The 17766-nt window shown below is 41.5% G+C and overlaps 1 protein-coding gene across 1 annotated transcript in view; it reads left to right on the top strand.

The window, feature by feature from the left end:
- The window catches only part of LOC142257669 (embryonic protein UVS.2-like), a 39139-nt gene that overhangs the window by 11884 nt on the left and 9489 nt on the right, over window positions 1-17766 (top strand). Inside the window, exons 2-5 of the mRNA XM_075329807.1 lie at window positions 1678-1803; window positions 10853-10918; window positions 16409-16543; window positions 16627-16744. Coding sequence (XP_075185922.1) covers window positions 1678-1803; window positions 10853-10918; window positions 16409-16543; window positions 16627-16744 — 445 coding nt within the window. The remainder of the gene's footprint in view (window positions 1-1677; window positions 1804-10852; window positions 10919-16408; window positions 16544-16626; window positions 16745-17766) is intronic.

Raw genomic sequence — 17766 nt, 5'->3', positions numbered from 1 at the left:
ATTGTATGTCATGTTCAGTATGCACCAGTTCAGACTGTCAGATTAGGAAGTGTCGGCAATTTTTTCTAGTTTAAAACCCTACAAAAAGACACGGATAAGAGAGAATAGAAACTCGTACACACAGCACTCAAAACACACAGGAGAGACAATATGTGTAGCGGGGAGCCACAAAAAAGGGAAGGAAGTAATGCACAGCAGGGGTACGCTCACACCATTCAAAAGCATGACATGGATGACCATGAATAAGATAATCGGGATCACCGGAGTTTATGCTGAAGCTATCATCATTGCATACTGGAAGGAAGCCGTGCTTTAAATAGAGATGAGACAGCTGCAAGAGGCAATTAGCAACGTGAGCCCTTAGGTCCACCTCACAAGTCTGCAGGACTTAACTCTTGCAGAGCGGAAGACCAGTGAACTAGACCAGCCAATGCCCAGCTGTGGCTGAACAATCCAGAAGTCTCATGTTGATTGTCAGGCTCTATGGTGTGAACAGTGTCTGACAACTCAATGCCCGAAGGTGTGTGCAGAGATGAACATCGCATGACACACAGGTTAAATGTGTGTCTAGACAAATGAGTGTTGAGGGTTGCAATGACATGCGGTCAGGAAGATCTCAAAACCGTGTAATTGGGTAACAGAAAGTAACCAGTGGGAGGGAGAAGGGCAAACTGTTGAACACTGTGTTGAGGGGCAGGGCAGATATAATACATGCTCAGGGAGTTTGTTATGGGTGAAAAAATAGGAGTTGGTTGTAAGAATGGAAAGTGGCAGAGGCAGGATGGAGAATAATGGGAGATGCAACATATTTACTGGGAAGTGGCAGATAGGAGACAGTATGCATTGGCAGAATAGAGATTTAGGTTGGGCAATATAGATTGGCAAATTTATTTGTGTGGAATTTAACTCTTCTCAAACTTTGTTAAAAATTGTATTTCTCATAATGCAGATTTTTGCAATTTACTTCACACAAATTCAGTAAAATGGTGATCACCATACTCCTTTTCCTCTTTCTCCTTGCCATGCTTGCTCATGAAGGTAGGGAAAATAGGTATATTAACAGGATTATCTTCTGACGACTCAGCATCTTTCCACTTGTGTGGGTGGGGGACTGTTCTTAATTAGGCCAGATGTATGATTTCTTTGTTTGGTAAATTAAGAAAAGCTAGTCCTTTCCTCTTGTCAGAATTATCAGAGCCCTATTGTCTGTTAAATGTGTATTGCTTCAACCCCTTTTAAAAAAAACAAACTCACCAGAAAAAGCCACCAGCCAATGAGGATCAAATGACAAATGCACTCCCAGGATGCAGCCACTCCTCTATGATAAAGGTGGACCAATACCTCACAATAATTATCATTTTATATTTGGGGTGTCTGTCCTGTGTTTCAATGTACTTATATAGTGCTAGGCAGCCCACCTGATCTAATAGTATGGGCGCCCTCAATAGCTGACGCCGTATGTAAATCTTACTAGTGTGCTTGTTTAATACCAGCAACTACCCCCTCCATAAAATGGTAGGCTGTAAGTGGTTGTCTCATTGGTATTCTGCACCTGTGTTAGCCCTACCTTTATCATAGTGGGCCGGCTGCATCTTGCAAGTGCATTTGCCATTTGACCATTGTTGGCTGGTGGCTTTTTCTGGTAAGTTTTATTTTCTGAATTTCTATCCTTTGCAGTGAATTATGTCAACGCCTTTGACTACATCAATCAGAGTAAAATTAGGCAGTCGGATGAACTAGTAACCAATGAAAGACTAGCCCTCTCCCACTACTCCTGTAAAACCCAATTCCCAGAAAAGAGTAGTAATGGATATAAATGAAGCTTTGCACCTTTCACCAGATTTATATTTTACAGGACTTCAGCCTAGGATCCACTGTTTCAGCTGGAGGATCACAAAACTGCTTCAAGATTCATATTCTACAGAGATTCAGCATAGAATCAATGGTTCCAGGATCACAAAACTGCTTCACTACTGAATGCTGAGCCCATAAATTCACTTGGAGAACTCAGGTTGGGACAATTCGGTCACCTGGCTACATATCTTGATGGGCTCGGTCAGCTTCCTAAACTTGCTACTATCTGCTCTCAATGAGTGCCCACCTAAAGAGAGATGCTACTGGCTGGGTTAGTTGGTCCTGGAAGCTCTGAAGTCATGAAGATTCTAATCCTTGGCGGTCCAGCACAATTTTGAGAATCTGTTGCTTGTACCATCTTGTCTTCTTGCTGGGAATGTACAATATGTTTTTGCCTGTTGGTGAACCAATAAAGTCTAACCTATGTGTGCTTCCCTCACCCTGAATTGTCTGAGTAGTGTTCTGGCCATGCAGAAGGTATGCGAGCATTCAGGGAGATGAACCCTTGTCCATGCTGTCTTCCTGAAGATAGCCAGGCCAGTGGATGAGAGCACCCATTTACCCTCATGCTAATCATAAAACTAGCCAAGGTAGCAGTGGCCAAAAAACATGGGACTTGATGTAAAATATGTTTTATCATTTGCTGTGCTGATCTTACCCACGTATAGGCAAAAGGGATGCAACACGTCAGCAGCCACGTTCAGTCATAGATGACATACTATGTCAGGCAGTAAACCTCCAAATTTCTGAGCCCATTGAATTCATCCAGCCCCCAGTGTAATTTCGGATGAGCTATTTAGTGTGACAGATTTTTACATATAAGTGGACAAGATTGTCCTGAACAAAAATAGAAATATTATATGTGTAAAAATGAATTAGTCATGGATGCTTAAGGATTTGCACATATCTATGACTGATGAAAAATAAAGATTCATATGTCCTAAAATAATAATTATAATCCATTACTGTTCTGGGTAGGTGCTTCCCAATGCTTGTTCATTGGTTATACTGTCTGAACTCTGTTGGTTCATTATTGCTATTTACTTTATAAGCAAAGACCATACGTGTTGAAATTTCACAAAGAGGAATAATCATTTTTAAGGATAAAATAAGCCAAACCACTGGTTCTTCAGTTTGGAAACAATTAAACTGTTTCTACTGCTTGACAAGAGAACCATATGATGTTCAAAAGCCATGGCCTCATCCGTAAACACCACATTTGCGTTAACACTGGCATGGAAGGAATCTTTCTTCCCCCAAAAAGCTACAATTTCAATTTCATGGAGATTTCATCATCACATTTTACCACAATATAAAATATGTACACGTTTGATATCCTTGTACGCATACAGACCATATTAATAGCAAACAAAAAAACATATCTCAAAACATAATGCAGGAATTGCATTCCTTCAACATTTTTCTATACCATATCTTTCAGTATATTATACTGTAAACTTATTGATGTAAAAAGAAAGCTATTTATTTTGGGGGAAAAAAAGCACTATATCAATGGAAAATAGAAAAAGTGAAAAAGCCAAAAGTGCAAAAATGTATAATGTCCATGGTATGAAGGGGTTAAGGTAAAGTTCTTTCCATGGGTAATGAAAGGATCCAGTTCTTTTACACTGTAAAATGTATAATATTCATAAAAAAATGTAATTGTTCTTAACATGACTTAACATCCTATGCGCAAATTAACCAAATGTGAAGGATAAAAGGATATTTTCAATTCAAAATCATACTTTAAATCATGTTTAAAAGAAAATCAGCACAATCAGTCTCATCCCTACAGTCTCATGTTATTTCCAAAAAGTTTTTACCAAAACTTAGGAGAATCTCTTGCTTAGTTTGAGTCTTGTGAATAAAATGTAACCCTCAACTCTAAAACCCAGATAATTAAACAAATAAAATATATTTGACTATTAAAAGTAAAACAAACAATGTAAAGGTTTGTTTTAATTTACAGAAAAGATAAATTACATTTTGCTATAATGAATGAAAAACTTGTGCTCAAATTTACTAAAACTGAGGGATAAGAAGTTTTTTTCAATTTCAAATTCCAAATTTAAATCATGCAGAGAGAATTAATCAAGAAAAAAAATGGAATCATCACAATCAGTCAAATTTCTGTAATCAACTAATCATATATTGTGTTTTCAATTTTTATTTCAAAAAATTTTTTACCCACAATTAGAGTAATCTCTTGTTGACTTTTTTCTTATGAACTATAAAAAAAAAACAACTCCAAAACTCAGTTCATTTAACAACTAAAACATTTTTGGCTATTAAATGTAAAGTGGGCATTTTATATATTATATATTTGCTACATGTCTGCAGTTTAAAGTGCACAGATGACGTCCTTTTTAGGGCTAGTAAATCTTACTGTGATGAAGACTTTAGAAAAGTTACACGTTCAAGTAATAACATGTACAAATTGGTCTTCTTGTATTCAGATTTGACACGCATACACAATTAACAATCAAGACAATAGACCATGAAACTTTCTAGTCTTTCTGAACAAATTAAAAAACGTCTCTATGATCGTCATCAATGTTGTCAAATATTAAGATAATTATACATGTTTAACAAGCATATAGAATAATCTTTTGCCCATTACAGATGTATTTATTTCTGCGTTGTAATTGGATAGACAGATAAATGTATATAATGCACTCCTGACTTGAAGGTTAGTATGCATCTTGGAAAGGGACACGTCCTTCCAATATTGTAGACCTACTGTATCTCAACATGAATGAGAAAATGTACCTGCTTCTACTACTTTTTGTAGTGGGACCTGTGACAAGCTTACCACTATCTTCATCATTACAGGTATGATACATTTTTTCTGTCTTCATTAGAATAGTGTGTTCTAAAATTTCTGCAGGTCTACTACCTTCTTTATTTTTTTGCTTAATGATAGACAACAGTAAAAGACATTACATCCTTCTATAATTCATTAAATACTGATGGTTTTTGGGACAGGAAAAAAAAACATTAATTGTATTATCTATGTCAATTTTCTGGCACATTTAGCATCCGAATAAAATAATTCTTCATATTTTGAGACTACATTGTTTATAGTTTTTTAATGAGTTTTACAGAAGTTGCCTTCTTCTCACATGCACATATGTGCTTGATGACTTCATATATTTTCATTCTGCAATTTTTATCCTTGTAAACTCTCAACAATAGTAAATACGCAAAACTTTTTTTTTTCTGTGTGTGTTTTATGGGTGTTCCGCAAGATTCATTTCTTGGACTTCTGCTCTTCTTAATCTACACCTGGGACAGCTCATCAAGTCCTTTGGCTTTCAGTATCAGCTCTATGCCAACGACACACTGATCTACCTCTCTGGTTCCAATATCACTTCTTACTAACCAAAATCCCACAATGTTTGCCCATTATTTCATCCTTTTTCTTTGCTCAATTTCTAAATCTTAACATGGACAAAACGGAATTCATCATCTTTCTCCCATCTCACTCAACCTTCCCCTAACGTATGTATGCTGCAAAGTCAATAGCTGCTCACTCTCCCCAATCTCATTGATTTGGGTTAACCCTTGACTCTGTTCTCTCCTTGAAAACACATATCTGTCACAAGTGTCTTCCGTCTTTGTGGTATTTGTGAGTTCTGGGTTCCACATTATCTTGTGAGGTTCTTTATATTAAATGTATTTTATATATGTATATTTCTGTTGGTGTAGCAAGGGTTAATGTCATTTTCCCTGCTATCAGCTGCTGGTTAATTTACCTCACCTTTAAATAGTCACTCGATCCATCACCAAATGCCAGACATAGAATTTCCTCATTCTGTTCTGTCCATATTAGAGGGGTGGGGGAGAATCTAGGATCTGACTGAGCTTTTGCTGTGGTAGTTCTGTTGTTCTGTCTGCAGCCGTGTTGTTTTGTTATATCCTTTTATTTAGTTCCCCTGTCTGTCTCCCTTTCCTTCTGCTTTATTATTTCAGTGGTGAGACTTGTGCTCTCACCGTCCTTCTCACTAGCCAGGGTGAGGCAGGACAAGCAAGGACCTAGGCACGTGATCGGTGGTGGGGTGAAAGAACCTGTATAGTGACATTAGGGAGTGCAGGGAACAGCTTTAGGTGAGTGGATAAGTTGTCCCCGCTCCATTCTACTTAGAGCCAGTGCTAACCATTGTACTGTGTCCCTGGTGTATCCAGTTATTGGCGTCATTCATTGGGGGTTCCTTGGTGCCTGGTAGGAACTCCTATAGTCACAGCGTGGCAATATTCAAGCTCTTTCCACTTCCTGCTGACTCCATCTCAAAAATATTTAATGGATCTGTACATTTCTTAACCAAGAATCATCAAAAACACTAGTGCATCCCCTCATCATCTCCATCCTCAACTACTGCAGCCTCCTGCTCTGTGGCCTCCCTTCTAATACTCTTGTACTTCTCCAATCTATCCTAAACTCTGCAGTCCAACTAATCAACTTGTCACCTCACTATTCCCCAGACTCTCCTCTCTGTCAATTCCTTCACTGAACTCTCGTTCAAAACCCTAGCCATGCTATACAAAACCATACACAATCTTTCTCCTCCATACATCTGTATATAGAATGGGAGCAAAAAAAGTATTACAAAAATATATATATATATATATATATATATATATCTTACCCATTCTACACAGAAAACATCTCCAGCAGTAATGCTAATAATTGTACATATTTTTTTCCATAGTTTTCCGTACCTGGCTTAAAGGAATACGGTGAGCCCTCTCTCAATGTCATTCAGACTTTGCATCCGTGTCTATGCCTATTTTATTCTTAAAATCTGTCTATATTATATGGTTTTATATTCAAGATGTGCATTTATTGATTTAACACTAGCTGTAGATTTAAATAATATTTTCATAAATCAATAGCAAATATAAGAAATGTTGAAATTGCTTTTTCTTTGCTTGTGAGCCACTTCTCCTCGCCTTCTGAACATCATCATTCACATTAGAAATTAGTAATGATGAGCTATCGTGCTTGCCATTGCTCTGTACTGAATCAAGCATCGGGGTCCTCAGGTGCGCTCTGTGCTTGGCTGAGTATTGCAAGTGCTCAGATGTGTTGTTCGTGAAATATCGAACAAAAAGCACAGGCTCATTTCACTGAATGATGTGAGCTGGCACTTTAGTGAGAGCCAGCTACAGTCTCTGAATTAAGGGGGCTTTACACGCTGCGACATCGCTAATGCGGAGTCGTTGGGGTCACGGAATTCGTGACGCACATCCGGCAGCATTAGCGATGTTGCTGCGTGTGACACCGATGAGCGATTTTGCATCGTTGCAAAAACGTGCAAAATAGCTCATCGGTGACATGGGGGTCCATTCTCGATTAATGTTACTGCAGCAGTAACGATGTAGTTCGTCGCTCCTGCGGCAGCACACATCGCTATGTGTGACACCGCAGGAACGAGGAACCTCTCCTTACCTGCCTCCCGGCCGCTATGAAGAAGGAAGAAGGTGGGCGGGATGTTCCGGCCACTCATCTCCGCCCCTCCGCTTCTATTGGGCGGCCACTCGGTGACGTCGCTGTGACGCCGCACGGACCGCCCCCTTAGAAAGGAGGCAGTTCGCCGGTCACAGCGACGTCGCCGGGCAGGTAAGTACGTGTGACGTGTCTGCGCGATGTTGTGCGGCACGGGCAGCGATTTGCCCTTGTCGCACAACAGATGGGGGTGGGTACCCACGCTGGCGATATCGGGACCGATATCGAAGCGTGTAAAGTAGCCTTTACTCTCACTGGGGGTAAAAACAACGTTTTCAGATATAGTGTCGACTACCTCCACCAAAAACCACCAAAAAATGCCCTCCCTCTCTCTGAAATGCTCTGTATGTTGGCAGAGAGCCGGCCTGCCCAATTATTGACTTCTATTATACTCGCTACTTGAGTTGAGCCCTTCAGAGCATCTCACCTGCTCAACCCAAGTAAAGAGCAGTTGTGCATCATAATGTTCACTCATCATTATGACTAACAAGCACGCAAGCATCTTAGTGCATGCCCAGCACTAGAAATTAGTCTAGTTAAAGTTAAAAATTGGGAACAAAATGCTCCGTAACACCATACAATGGGTACTGTGGGTATAGATTCTGCCGAATCCCCACATATAGCACAAATTCAAAAACAAAGTATAATTAAAGAGAAGCAGAGAGTTTTTAAAGTGCAAAAAAAGTACAAAAGTTTATTAAAGACATAAGGTGGACATCCATATTCCTTAAAACCATCTCCCCTGATGAAGAATTTTTACCAAAGAAATTGAAACGTACGTTGGGCGATCTTCTTGAGGTCTTTCCAGTGACCTGGCTTCCCCATTTACTCAGTATGATCTCCACCATGTTGTTGCTGAATTTGGAGGTGTTCTACAAAAAGCTGTGTAGAAGTTTCAGTGCACTGTGTATGCAAAACATCATAAGGGCTAGTCACTCAACCACATAGCTTAGAGATGACTAGCTATACAAATTAGTAATAGACCCTAAATAGTGAACAATTGATGAAAAATGCTGGATACAAGTCATATAGTGTTCAACAATACTGAAAAAAAATTAATATTGTTAATCATTACACTATGCATAAGTTTATACTAAGCATTAGTCAGAGAACTATATTCAAACATGAACCCTAGTCTAGAGTTCTCTAATTTTTGAAGGTTGCTAAATTTTGCAAACTGAAAAATAGTCTATCGAAGACATATCTGATTGATGTGACTTTTTAGACCAAAATCTTGTAATGCAATTGAAAAAGAGCATCTACAGGCCTTAATGCTGGAAAATCAGAAAAACCTCCAGGAATAAATATGTCCAAATACCAACTAGTTGAGGAGAACATCTGTCACAGCTGCAGGATAGCAAGAAACAGGGAGCTCCTATACTGTCCTTCACACTAGGAGACCCCAGCCTACAGAATACTCCTGAAGGGGGAGACACTGGAGTCCCATACCTTACTATTTTCCTGACCAGATCTAAATCTGTTACTCCCCCATCCCAGAGAAGGAAGGGTAGGAGTGTGATGGAAACACAGATTAAGTCAGACAGGGGAAAACCAAAACTCAGAAACACTGCAAAATCACAGGAATAAACAGTAAGAGACTAAGGAGAAAAGCAAGAGTAGGAAGACAGCAACAAAAAGACAACCAGGGATAACTCCACAACCACTAACAGCGATAATGCACAGCAACCACCAATAAGTCTGGGTCACAACACCTAACCAGAGAATGATTCAAGCAATATGTCACTTCTTGTTTTGCTTGCTGCAGTTTTGATTAACAAAATATTATTAACATATGACTAGTAAATTTGCTATGTAATCCTCGATATTCATGAGCTCTGTATAATCCAACAGCTGATTGGCAGCTTTGTGCCTATGAACAGTGTACACAGAAAGCTGTCAATCAGTGTTGTGGGTGGGGTTATACAAAGCTCAGTATTCAGACAATTGGGAGATCTGCAGCAGATAAACTGTGATTTTATCAAAACTGCAGCAAACAGACCAGTAAGTGACTCATTGCTGGATTTAGGATATCTGTTCCAACATCATGCTGCTTTCAGATGGGGCAATAATCATTGTTTTATTTCTAAATCCTCAATATATTTTGCAGCAGACAATAATGACATTGTAAAGTTACAGTAAGAGTGACAATCTATAAGGAAATACGGGGGACACAATAGGTAAAAAGTGCTTGTCAGGAATGGTGCAGGCAACATTAGGTAAAATTAGGGTTATTAAGTAATGCTGCATAAGCCATCATCAGCCAGTATCTAAGTACAGTTAGCAACTGCAATTGGGTGGATTGATGGTGTGGACACAGACAAATAGGATGGACCAGATTCTGAGGAAAAATTAGAAATGCTGAAACATGGAAAAGTTAAATTAGTGAAGGGGGGTGGTCAGCCTGTCTAAAGAGATGTGTTTTAAAGCACAGTTAAAAATGCAGAGACTAGGTATTAATAGGATTGTCTAAGGTAGTGTATTCCAGAAAACTGGCACAGCACTAGAGAAGTCTTGGAGACAAAAGCAGCAGGTCTAGATTATGGAATATGTTAAGGCCACTTTACACACAGAGATAAATCTTTGGCAGATCTGTGGTTGCAATGAAATCATGGACATATAGTTCCATTTGTACACGGTCACAAACCTGGCACTGATTTTCCACAATTTTACTGCAAACACAGATCTGCCAAAGATTTATCTCTGTGTGTAAAGTGGCCTTAAGTCTTAGATCAGTTGCAGAATATAGAGCCCCAGAAGGATTATAGACAGAGATGATGGATGAGATGTATGGTTGTTGTACCACCGACATCGTGGGTTCCAAAGTACACCAGTGTCCCGATGCATTGTGCAGAAATGTGTAGAGTTTTGAGGGTGAGATAGAGAGGTTTGTAACAAAAATCTGGTGGTAGCTTTCCTTTAATAGTTACTAAACTGTAGTCTTGTGATTAATTGTGCATTAAAGGTTTTCTAAATATACCGGATATGCCAAACCAGTCAGAAAAGACAATTGTAGCCCGTATAAAAGCAAAAGCAGGAAATTCAGCAGCCATGCTGTTGTAAATAGGAAAAGTGAGAGGTCATCATTGCTCATAAGTTCCATGAAGAAAACTTGGATAGAAACAAACTACGCATTAGAGTGCGAGTGCGAGAAAGAGAAAATAGTATAAATTTAATTGGGAGAGAAAGAGAGAGAAAGAGCGAGAGAGAGAGAGGATTGTCAGTAAATTTAATTTGTGGATAATAGATTTGCATAAAAAATAATTTTTTAGCCAAATTCTGTGAAGCAGGTTAATTTGAAATTTAGAGCATTCACTCATTGTTAATAAACATTATTCTTAATTATAGTATTCTGCAGAAATGTATTATATTCATGTTATTATACAGAGATTTATAACTACTGTAATAGAAGCATTAAATGTATTTAAAAAAAATGTTTGACCAAAATTCTATAATACTCAACTATTTCATTATGTATGGTATATATACTTTAAGTTGCAGATGTTAAGGAAGAAGAAGAATTTGAAGGCATCTTTACCAAGATACTGAAGGCCAACAAAGGCTTAGGTAAAAACAAACTATACACATAGTATAGACACTACAAATCTAATTTTAAGCATTGATATTAAGTAATGATTTCAGCGCTAACTTAAAGAGGATCACTAACCAGATCAAAAGTTGTCAGTTTTTGCACCTATCTCCTGATGTTTCCCTGGGAATTCCACTTTTTTTTAAAAAAAAAAGCAAAACATCTGCCATATGGTTTCAGTTCTGGGCCTTTTTATTTAGTGCTATTTTTCATGGTCTTTAGCAAGGGGGTGTGGTTCATTAGATTTTAATAGTTAAGAAGTCAGTTAGAGTGATGAGAGTCCCTGAGGGAGAGGAACAGACTGCGTCTGTTAGAGATGTGGTGAAGGAAAACCTTAACTTTAATTTGGAGTGACCTTCTGGGTTGAATTTTCTATTGGGTTCTGGTCTGTAGAACGACTAGGCTACTCCAGGACCTTAAAATGATTCTTATGGAGCCACTACTTAGTTGTCCCGACTGTGTGTTTTGAGTCATTGTCATGCTGGAAAACTCAGCCATAACCCATCTTCAATGCTCTTACTGAACGAAGGAGGTTGTTGGCTAAAATCTCGCTATAAATGACCCCATCTATCCTCCCTTCAATACAGTGCAGTCATCCTGTCTCCTTTGCAGCTCCCCAAAGTATGTTTCCACCCCCGTGCTTTACAATTGGGATGGTGTTCTTGGTGTTATACACATCCTTCTTCCTCCAAACAAAGCAAGTGGAGTTGATACCAAAATTTTCTATTTTGTTCTCATCTGACCACATGACTTTCTCCCATGCCTCCTCTGAATTATCCAGATGGTCATTGGCGTATTTCAAAAGTACCTAGACATGTGCTGGCATGAGCAGGGGGACCTTGTGTGCTCTGCAGGATTTAATCCATGACGGCATTTATGTTACTAATGGTAATCATTCAGACTGTGGTCCAAGCACTCTTCAGGTCATTGCCCAGGTCCTCCCATGTAGTTCTGGGCTGATTCCTGACCTTTCTCAAAATCATTCTTACCAAACAAGGTGAGATCTTGCATGGAGACCCAGACCAAGTAAGATTGACAGTCATCTTTTGTTTCTTCTATTTTCCAAAAATTGCACCAATAGTTGTAGCTCTGTATTCTCCGCCTAACCTTTAGGTTGCAAGCAGCTCCTTTGTCATCTGGAGCACGATGGGCCCCGACTGGCGATTGGGATATTTACTACCTTATCCTGATCTTCTAGTCCCCCCGTAACAGTAAGACTGCACCAGGGTCTGGCTGGCATGGCGGAGATACAGCAGTTACGTCATCTCATACAGCAGCTTGAGGCCAGAGTGAGGTCTCTGGAGAAGTCTGCTCTTGCTGCTGATATGGATGATGTGGTGACTCGGGCTGCCGCAATGGTGTCTACCACCAAGCCCACTCCAACCCTCCCTCGCCTTTCACTGCCCAACAAGTTTTTGGGGGATAGCAAGGCATGTAGGGGATTCATGAACCAGTGCTCAGTCCATCTGCAGCTGCTGGCTGCACGGTTCCCTACAGAGTAGGTGGAAAATGGGGTTTATCTATTCCTTGCTCTCTGATAGAGCACTGAAGTGGGCCACACCATTCTGGGAGAGGAATGACCCCGTAGTTCAGGACTCCGATGAGTTCTTGGAGTCCATGCGCAAGTGTTCCTGGAGGTTCAGGTGACTCACGACTCGGCCCTACAGCTACTGACTTTGGAGCAAGGGTGTACCTCTTTGAGTCAGTATGCTGTGAGGTTCAGGACACGTGCTGCAGAACTGGGGTGGCCAGAGAGGACCCTCATTCCACTTTTTTGGAAGGGGTTGGCTTCGCATGTGAAGGACGCGTTAGCATCGCATGAGGTACCAACTACCCTTGAGGGCCTTATGACTCTGGCTACCCGCATTGACCTTCGGACCGCCGAAGGTCAGCTGAAGCGCATGTCAGAGGGTCATTCAGCCACTATAGTGGTCTCTCCCACTGCTTCTCCCTTAGAGGACGTCCCTGTCCCTATGGACATCTCTCAGGTTGGTACTGCTAGGTCATCGAGTCCCAAGGGTACTTCCTGTTTCGCTTGTTGGGAATATGGTCATTATGCCAACCGTTGCCCAAAGCGTCAGGTTAAGCAACCGCAATCAGTGACCATAGCTGGTGGCAGACTGCGCCAGGTGTCATCCTTTAGGGTAACATTTCCTGTGTTCATATCCTTGAAGGGGTCAACCTGGTCCACACGGGCACATGTAGACACAGAGGCTGGGGATAGCTTTATCTCCTCCTCTTTTGCCCAGCGGCATGCCATCCCACTGGTGCAAATGCCAAGGCCAGTGAGAGTCCGTGTGGTGGATGGGTCCTTTTTGCCCAAGGTAATTCACCACTGGACAGTGCCCAATACCCTTGCCATGTCATCTGGGCATAGGGAGACCATTTTGTTTCTGGTTCTCCCTAAGGTTGCAGATGATATTCTGCTGGGTCTGCCTTGGCTGAAACGGCATTCCCCACATATCTGGTGATCGTCTGGCGAGATATTGCGGTGGGGCAAGTATTTTAGCTCCCACTACTTGTCTCCACCTCCTGCCCATTGCACAGTGGTACCTGTGGCGACTACAAACCATTCGAGTTAGGGGGCCGCTAGAGGGGGCTACTGTTACGAATCGGCGGCGCCATAGTCACAAGCAGCCTGCTGCGGTTCCAGTTGTGCCGGCTGCCATTTTTTGCCGTGCCTCGGGTCGTCCAGCTGGCTGCTTCCTCATCCCCGTCTAAGTGCGGAGATGCAGCTAGTGTACATGTGCGTGCTCATTTATCCCAGCCAGAGCCTAAGTCCAGTGTTTCCTCTAGTCAGCATGCCCAGCCTGAATGTGTCATTCCTGAGGCTGAGTCCTCAGTTCAGGCTACTGATCATGCTCCTACACTTAGTGTGAAAAGCCTCTTTGTACAGGTACTTGGACATCGTGTCATGTCTAAGCCCTTTGTTGTGCCTACTGAGCATGCTCGGGCAGATAGTCTGATTTCTGAGGCTGTTGTTCAGGCTACTGAACATGCTCAGGCACTTAGTGCATCAGAGGCTAGGTACGGTAAGGACCTCACCGGTCATGTCTATGAGGTGGCAGGCTCTGATAGGCCGACATACATCAGGGGTCCTGATGATGTGGCCACTACAGACTGGCTCACGGAGGCCCGCCCCTATGACACAGCACCTCATCATTGGTCATCAGATGATGACTGGAGAGGTGTTTGGGGCGTGGCAGCCATGAGGTCATCAGTGATGTGGCAGTTCTAGATAGGCCGCTGGTGATGTCGCTGATGACAGGGAACTCCGCTATTGGATCCTGGAGGTGCCATTGTGGTCCACCCTGGGTTTGGGGCGGACCCAGGTTATAAAAGTGGCTGGAGACAACATGGAGGTGTGCAGTCTTCAAATTTGCTTGGCTAGAGCCCACCTCCATGTATAAAGCCCATTGCAGCAACAGCCTGTGTAGATTGGAAGCGGAAGGTAGGGTTAGGTGTCCGATGCTTGTCACACCAAGACACCCGTGGCTCAGCACGCTAGGGTCAGGCACCGGGCTTCCACCTCCTACAGTCTTGTCCTGCTATTGCAGCCCAGTGGAGTCAACTGGGCTGCGGCTGCTTAGAAACAAACAACTGGGCTGCAGCTGCGGCACCTGTTATCCTCTTCAGCTTCCCAGTCAATGCTACTGGTGTGACCACCTGGCCTGACGTATCCTTCACACACGTGGCCAGTCGAGAGGTGACCAGAAACGCTAATTGGTTGACCGCTCGGTCTGACATGTCCTACACATGTGGCCGACAGGGCGCTTTCGCGACGGTGTTCCGGTCAACGCTACCTGGTCACCACCCAGCCTGACGTGTTCCCTGCACACGTGGTCGATGTAGCGCCAGGTACACCGAAACGCTAGCTGGGTTGTCATCCGGTCTGATGTGTCCCTACACATGTAACCAATTCCCAGGTCTCCTGGGTTATCTCAAAGCCACCCAGCTCTGTATTCTCTGCCTACCTTTGGGTTGCCAGCAGCTCCTTGGTCATCTGAAGAACGGTGGGCCCCAACTGGCGATTTGGATATTTACCACCTTATCCTGATCCCCCCGTAACATGTGCTTTACCAAAAAGCTCTATCTGGCGTCATCTGTCCTCAAGACACTTTCCCAGAAGGATTTTGGTTACTCATGTATATTTTGGCAAACTGCAGTCTAGCTTTTTCCTGTCTGTCAGCAGTGGGGTCCTCCTGGGTGTCCTCCATAGTGTTTAATTTTAATCAAATGGAAAATTTTGGAAAGGTGTCAACAATTTTGTTCAGTCAATTTGGGGGCTTTGTGTGAAATTATTTCCAATTTGCCTTTTTTGTCTGTTTTTTGTTTTGTGTTCATCCAATACACACAAAGGAAATTAACATGTGCATGACAAAATGTGAAATTGGAATGATTTTCTGAAAGACCCACTGTAGCAATTTCAAGTGTGCCAACACTTGCGGCCATGATAGATAGATGGATAGATGGATAGATGGATGGATGGATAGTGGTGATAGTAGTGAAGATAGAAAAGATTAATCTGCGCTACAAGAGGAAGGATAATCACTGAAGATTACTAAAGATAAAACATGTGCTTTTTATTGTTCTACACATTTCGGAGTCATCATCACTCCTTCTTCAGGAACAAAAAATCAATAATGTACATCATCCATTCAATGGAGCAGATTCCTTAAATAGGACGCTAACATTCAAAAAAAGGTGTGTAGATAACGGGTAGTCACCTGACACATCACATAAAACTTTTAATGTCATTAAACAGACTTTATAATTTAAAAGAAATGTATGGATTATATTTGGTCTTTATAGTATAAAAGAAAATTTGCAAAAATAATTACTTTTTATTTCATTTAGAATAAAGAAAGCGTGTAAAGGAAATGTGAGATCGAACCTCTGAGAAAAAAAATATATAATAAATTGTGGGCTATGAGTTCTATCATTAGTCACCAAACCCAAATGGACTCAAATGATGAAACTCATAGCCCACAACTTATCTTCTTATTTTGTGATGTGTCAGGTGACCACCCGTTACCTACGCACCTTTTTTTTTTTCATTTTAGCCTCCTATATAAGGAATCAACTCCATTGTATGGTTGATGTGCATTATTGTTTTTGTTCCTGAAGAAGGAGTTATGAGGACTCTGAAACGTATAGAACAATAAACAAAACCACATGTTTTACGTCTACTAATCTTTAGTGATTATCCGTCCTCGGGCAGTGTGGATTAACCCTTTCTATCTTCACTACTATCACCGCTCATCTTGGATTCTGCAGCAGTCATCATTGGTTACGTGCTGTTTTCTGGTTGTGTTTCATACAACCACATTCTGTTAGTGGATCTCCTATATTCTTTTTCTGGTACTGCCAGGTAAGACACCATCTGTACCTTTTTGTCACTTCAGTTTTTATATCATAGATAGATATAGATAGACTTAAACATAAACATCTTCTCCATTTAGCTAACAGTTTGCCCATACAAAACGGTGACATTTTGGTGAAAAGTGGACGTAACGCTGTGATCTGTACATCCTGCTTGTGGCCCAAATCTGCTGACGGGACAGTCATTGTGCCCTACGTTTTATCAGCTGCTTATAGTGAGTTTTTCTTACTTATTTTATACCAAAAGTAACCATGTCAGACAATGGATTTATTATAAAAAATATTCTTGTAACTCCAGATGATGATCATCGCAAGCTGTTTCAGAATTCCATGGATGAGTTTGAATCACTTACATGTGTGAGGTTTGTGCCTCAGACAGTAGAAAACAGTTATGCCAACATTGTGTCTGGAGGAGGGTAGGTTCTACTTCCAGATTTCACCAAGTTGTGTTGAGTAAAAGGCTATGCAAGTTCATGCACAGCAATATATTTTTGTAGATACTGTAAAATTTAGGTAAAGCAATGGGAATTCATTCTTTTACTATTGTTGTGTGAGGGAATTAACATATCTTTCATTTGATAAGATGCACCGGATTATAATACGCACCCCAAATTTAAAAAAAAAGGTAAAAAAATGGGGTCCGTCTTATAATCTGGTAGTGTCTTAACGGTGGTGGAGCAGAGGTCACAGGAGGCAGGGGCGGTGTTGGAGCAGGGCGATGCTGCGGGCAGTGCGGCGGGTGTCCCGGATGCTGAGTGGCGCTGTTAAGCAGAGAAAACATCCAGTAACTGTTGGGCTTCAAAGACATGGTGCCTGGAGTTGGTATGTTCACAGATTGAGCTCTTGTCTCAATGACAAGCCAAGATCTCATCTGCGCACGCATCCCCTCCAGGCGCCATTTTCCTTACGTTCGCTGCTGGGATATCAATGGTCCATAGGCGGCATGTGTGCAGATGAGATCTTGAGCCAAGAGCTTCATGTGCGCAAGCGCCGACTCAGGGTGCCATTATTTGAAACCTGCACTACCGACATCTTCAGGATGGCCCCTACCTCATCAACCGCAGAACAGAGAAGCGCACAGCCCCACAGCACAGAACAGTGCACAGCTCCGCAGCACAGAGCAGTGCACAGTGTAGAGCAGTGCACAGCCGTAGCATCATGCCTGCCTCCTGCAACCCCTCTCCACTACTCCCCGGTAAACTACATTCGGATTATAAGATGCACTCCTCATTTTCTTCCCAAATTTTTACGAGGAAAAGTGCGTCTTATAAGCTAAAAACTACGGTATGTGTACAAAGATTGGTCTACAGCACTAATTTAAACATGAATCCCCTATTGTAGGCATATTTTAAAAAATTTTGATAAAAGAGTTGAACTTTGCCATTGCCAAACATAATAATTGTCTGTATTTGCATTCTTTAGATATGTGTTTTGTCTA

This window comes from Anomaloglossus baeobatrachus, chromosome 12, assembly GCF_048569485.1.
Source record: "Anomaloglossus baeobatrachus isolate aAnoBae1 chromosome 12, aAnoBae1.hap1, whole genome shotgun sequence".
Taxonomy (NCBI): Eukaryota; Metazoa; Chordata; class Amphibia; order Anura; family Aromobatidae; genus Anomaloglossus; species Anomaloglossus baeobatrachus.
Note: the sequence above shows the minus strand (reverse complement) of the source record. Positions and strands in the feature narration are given on the sequence as shown.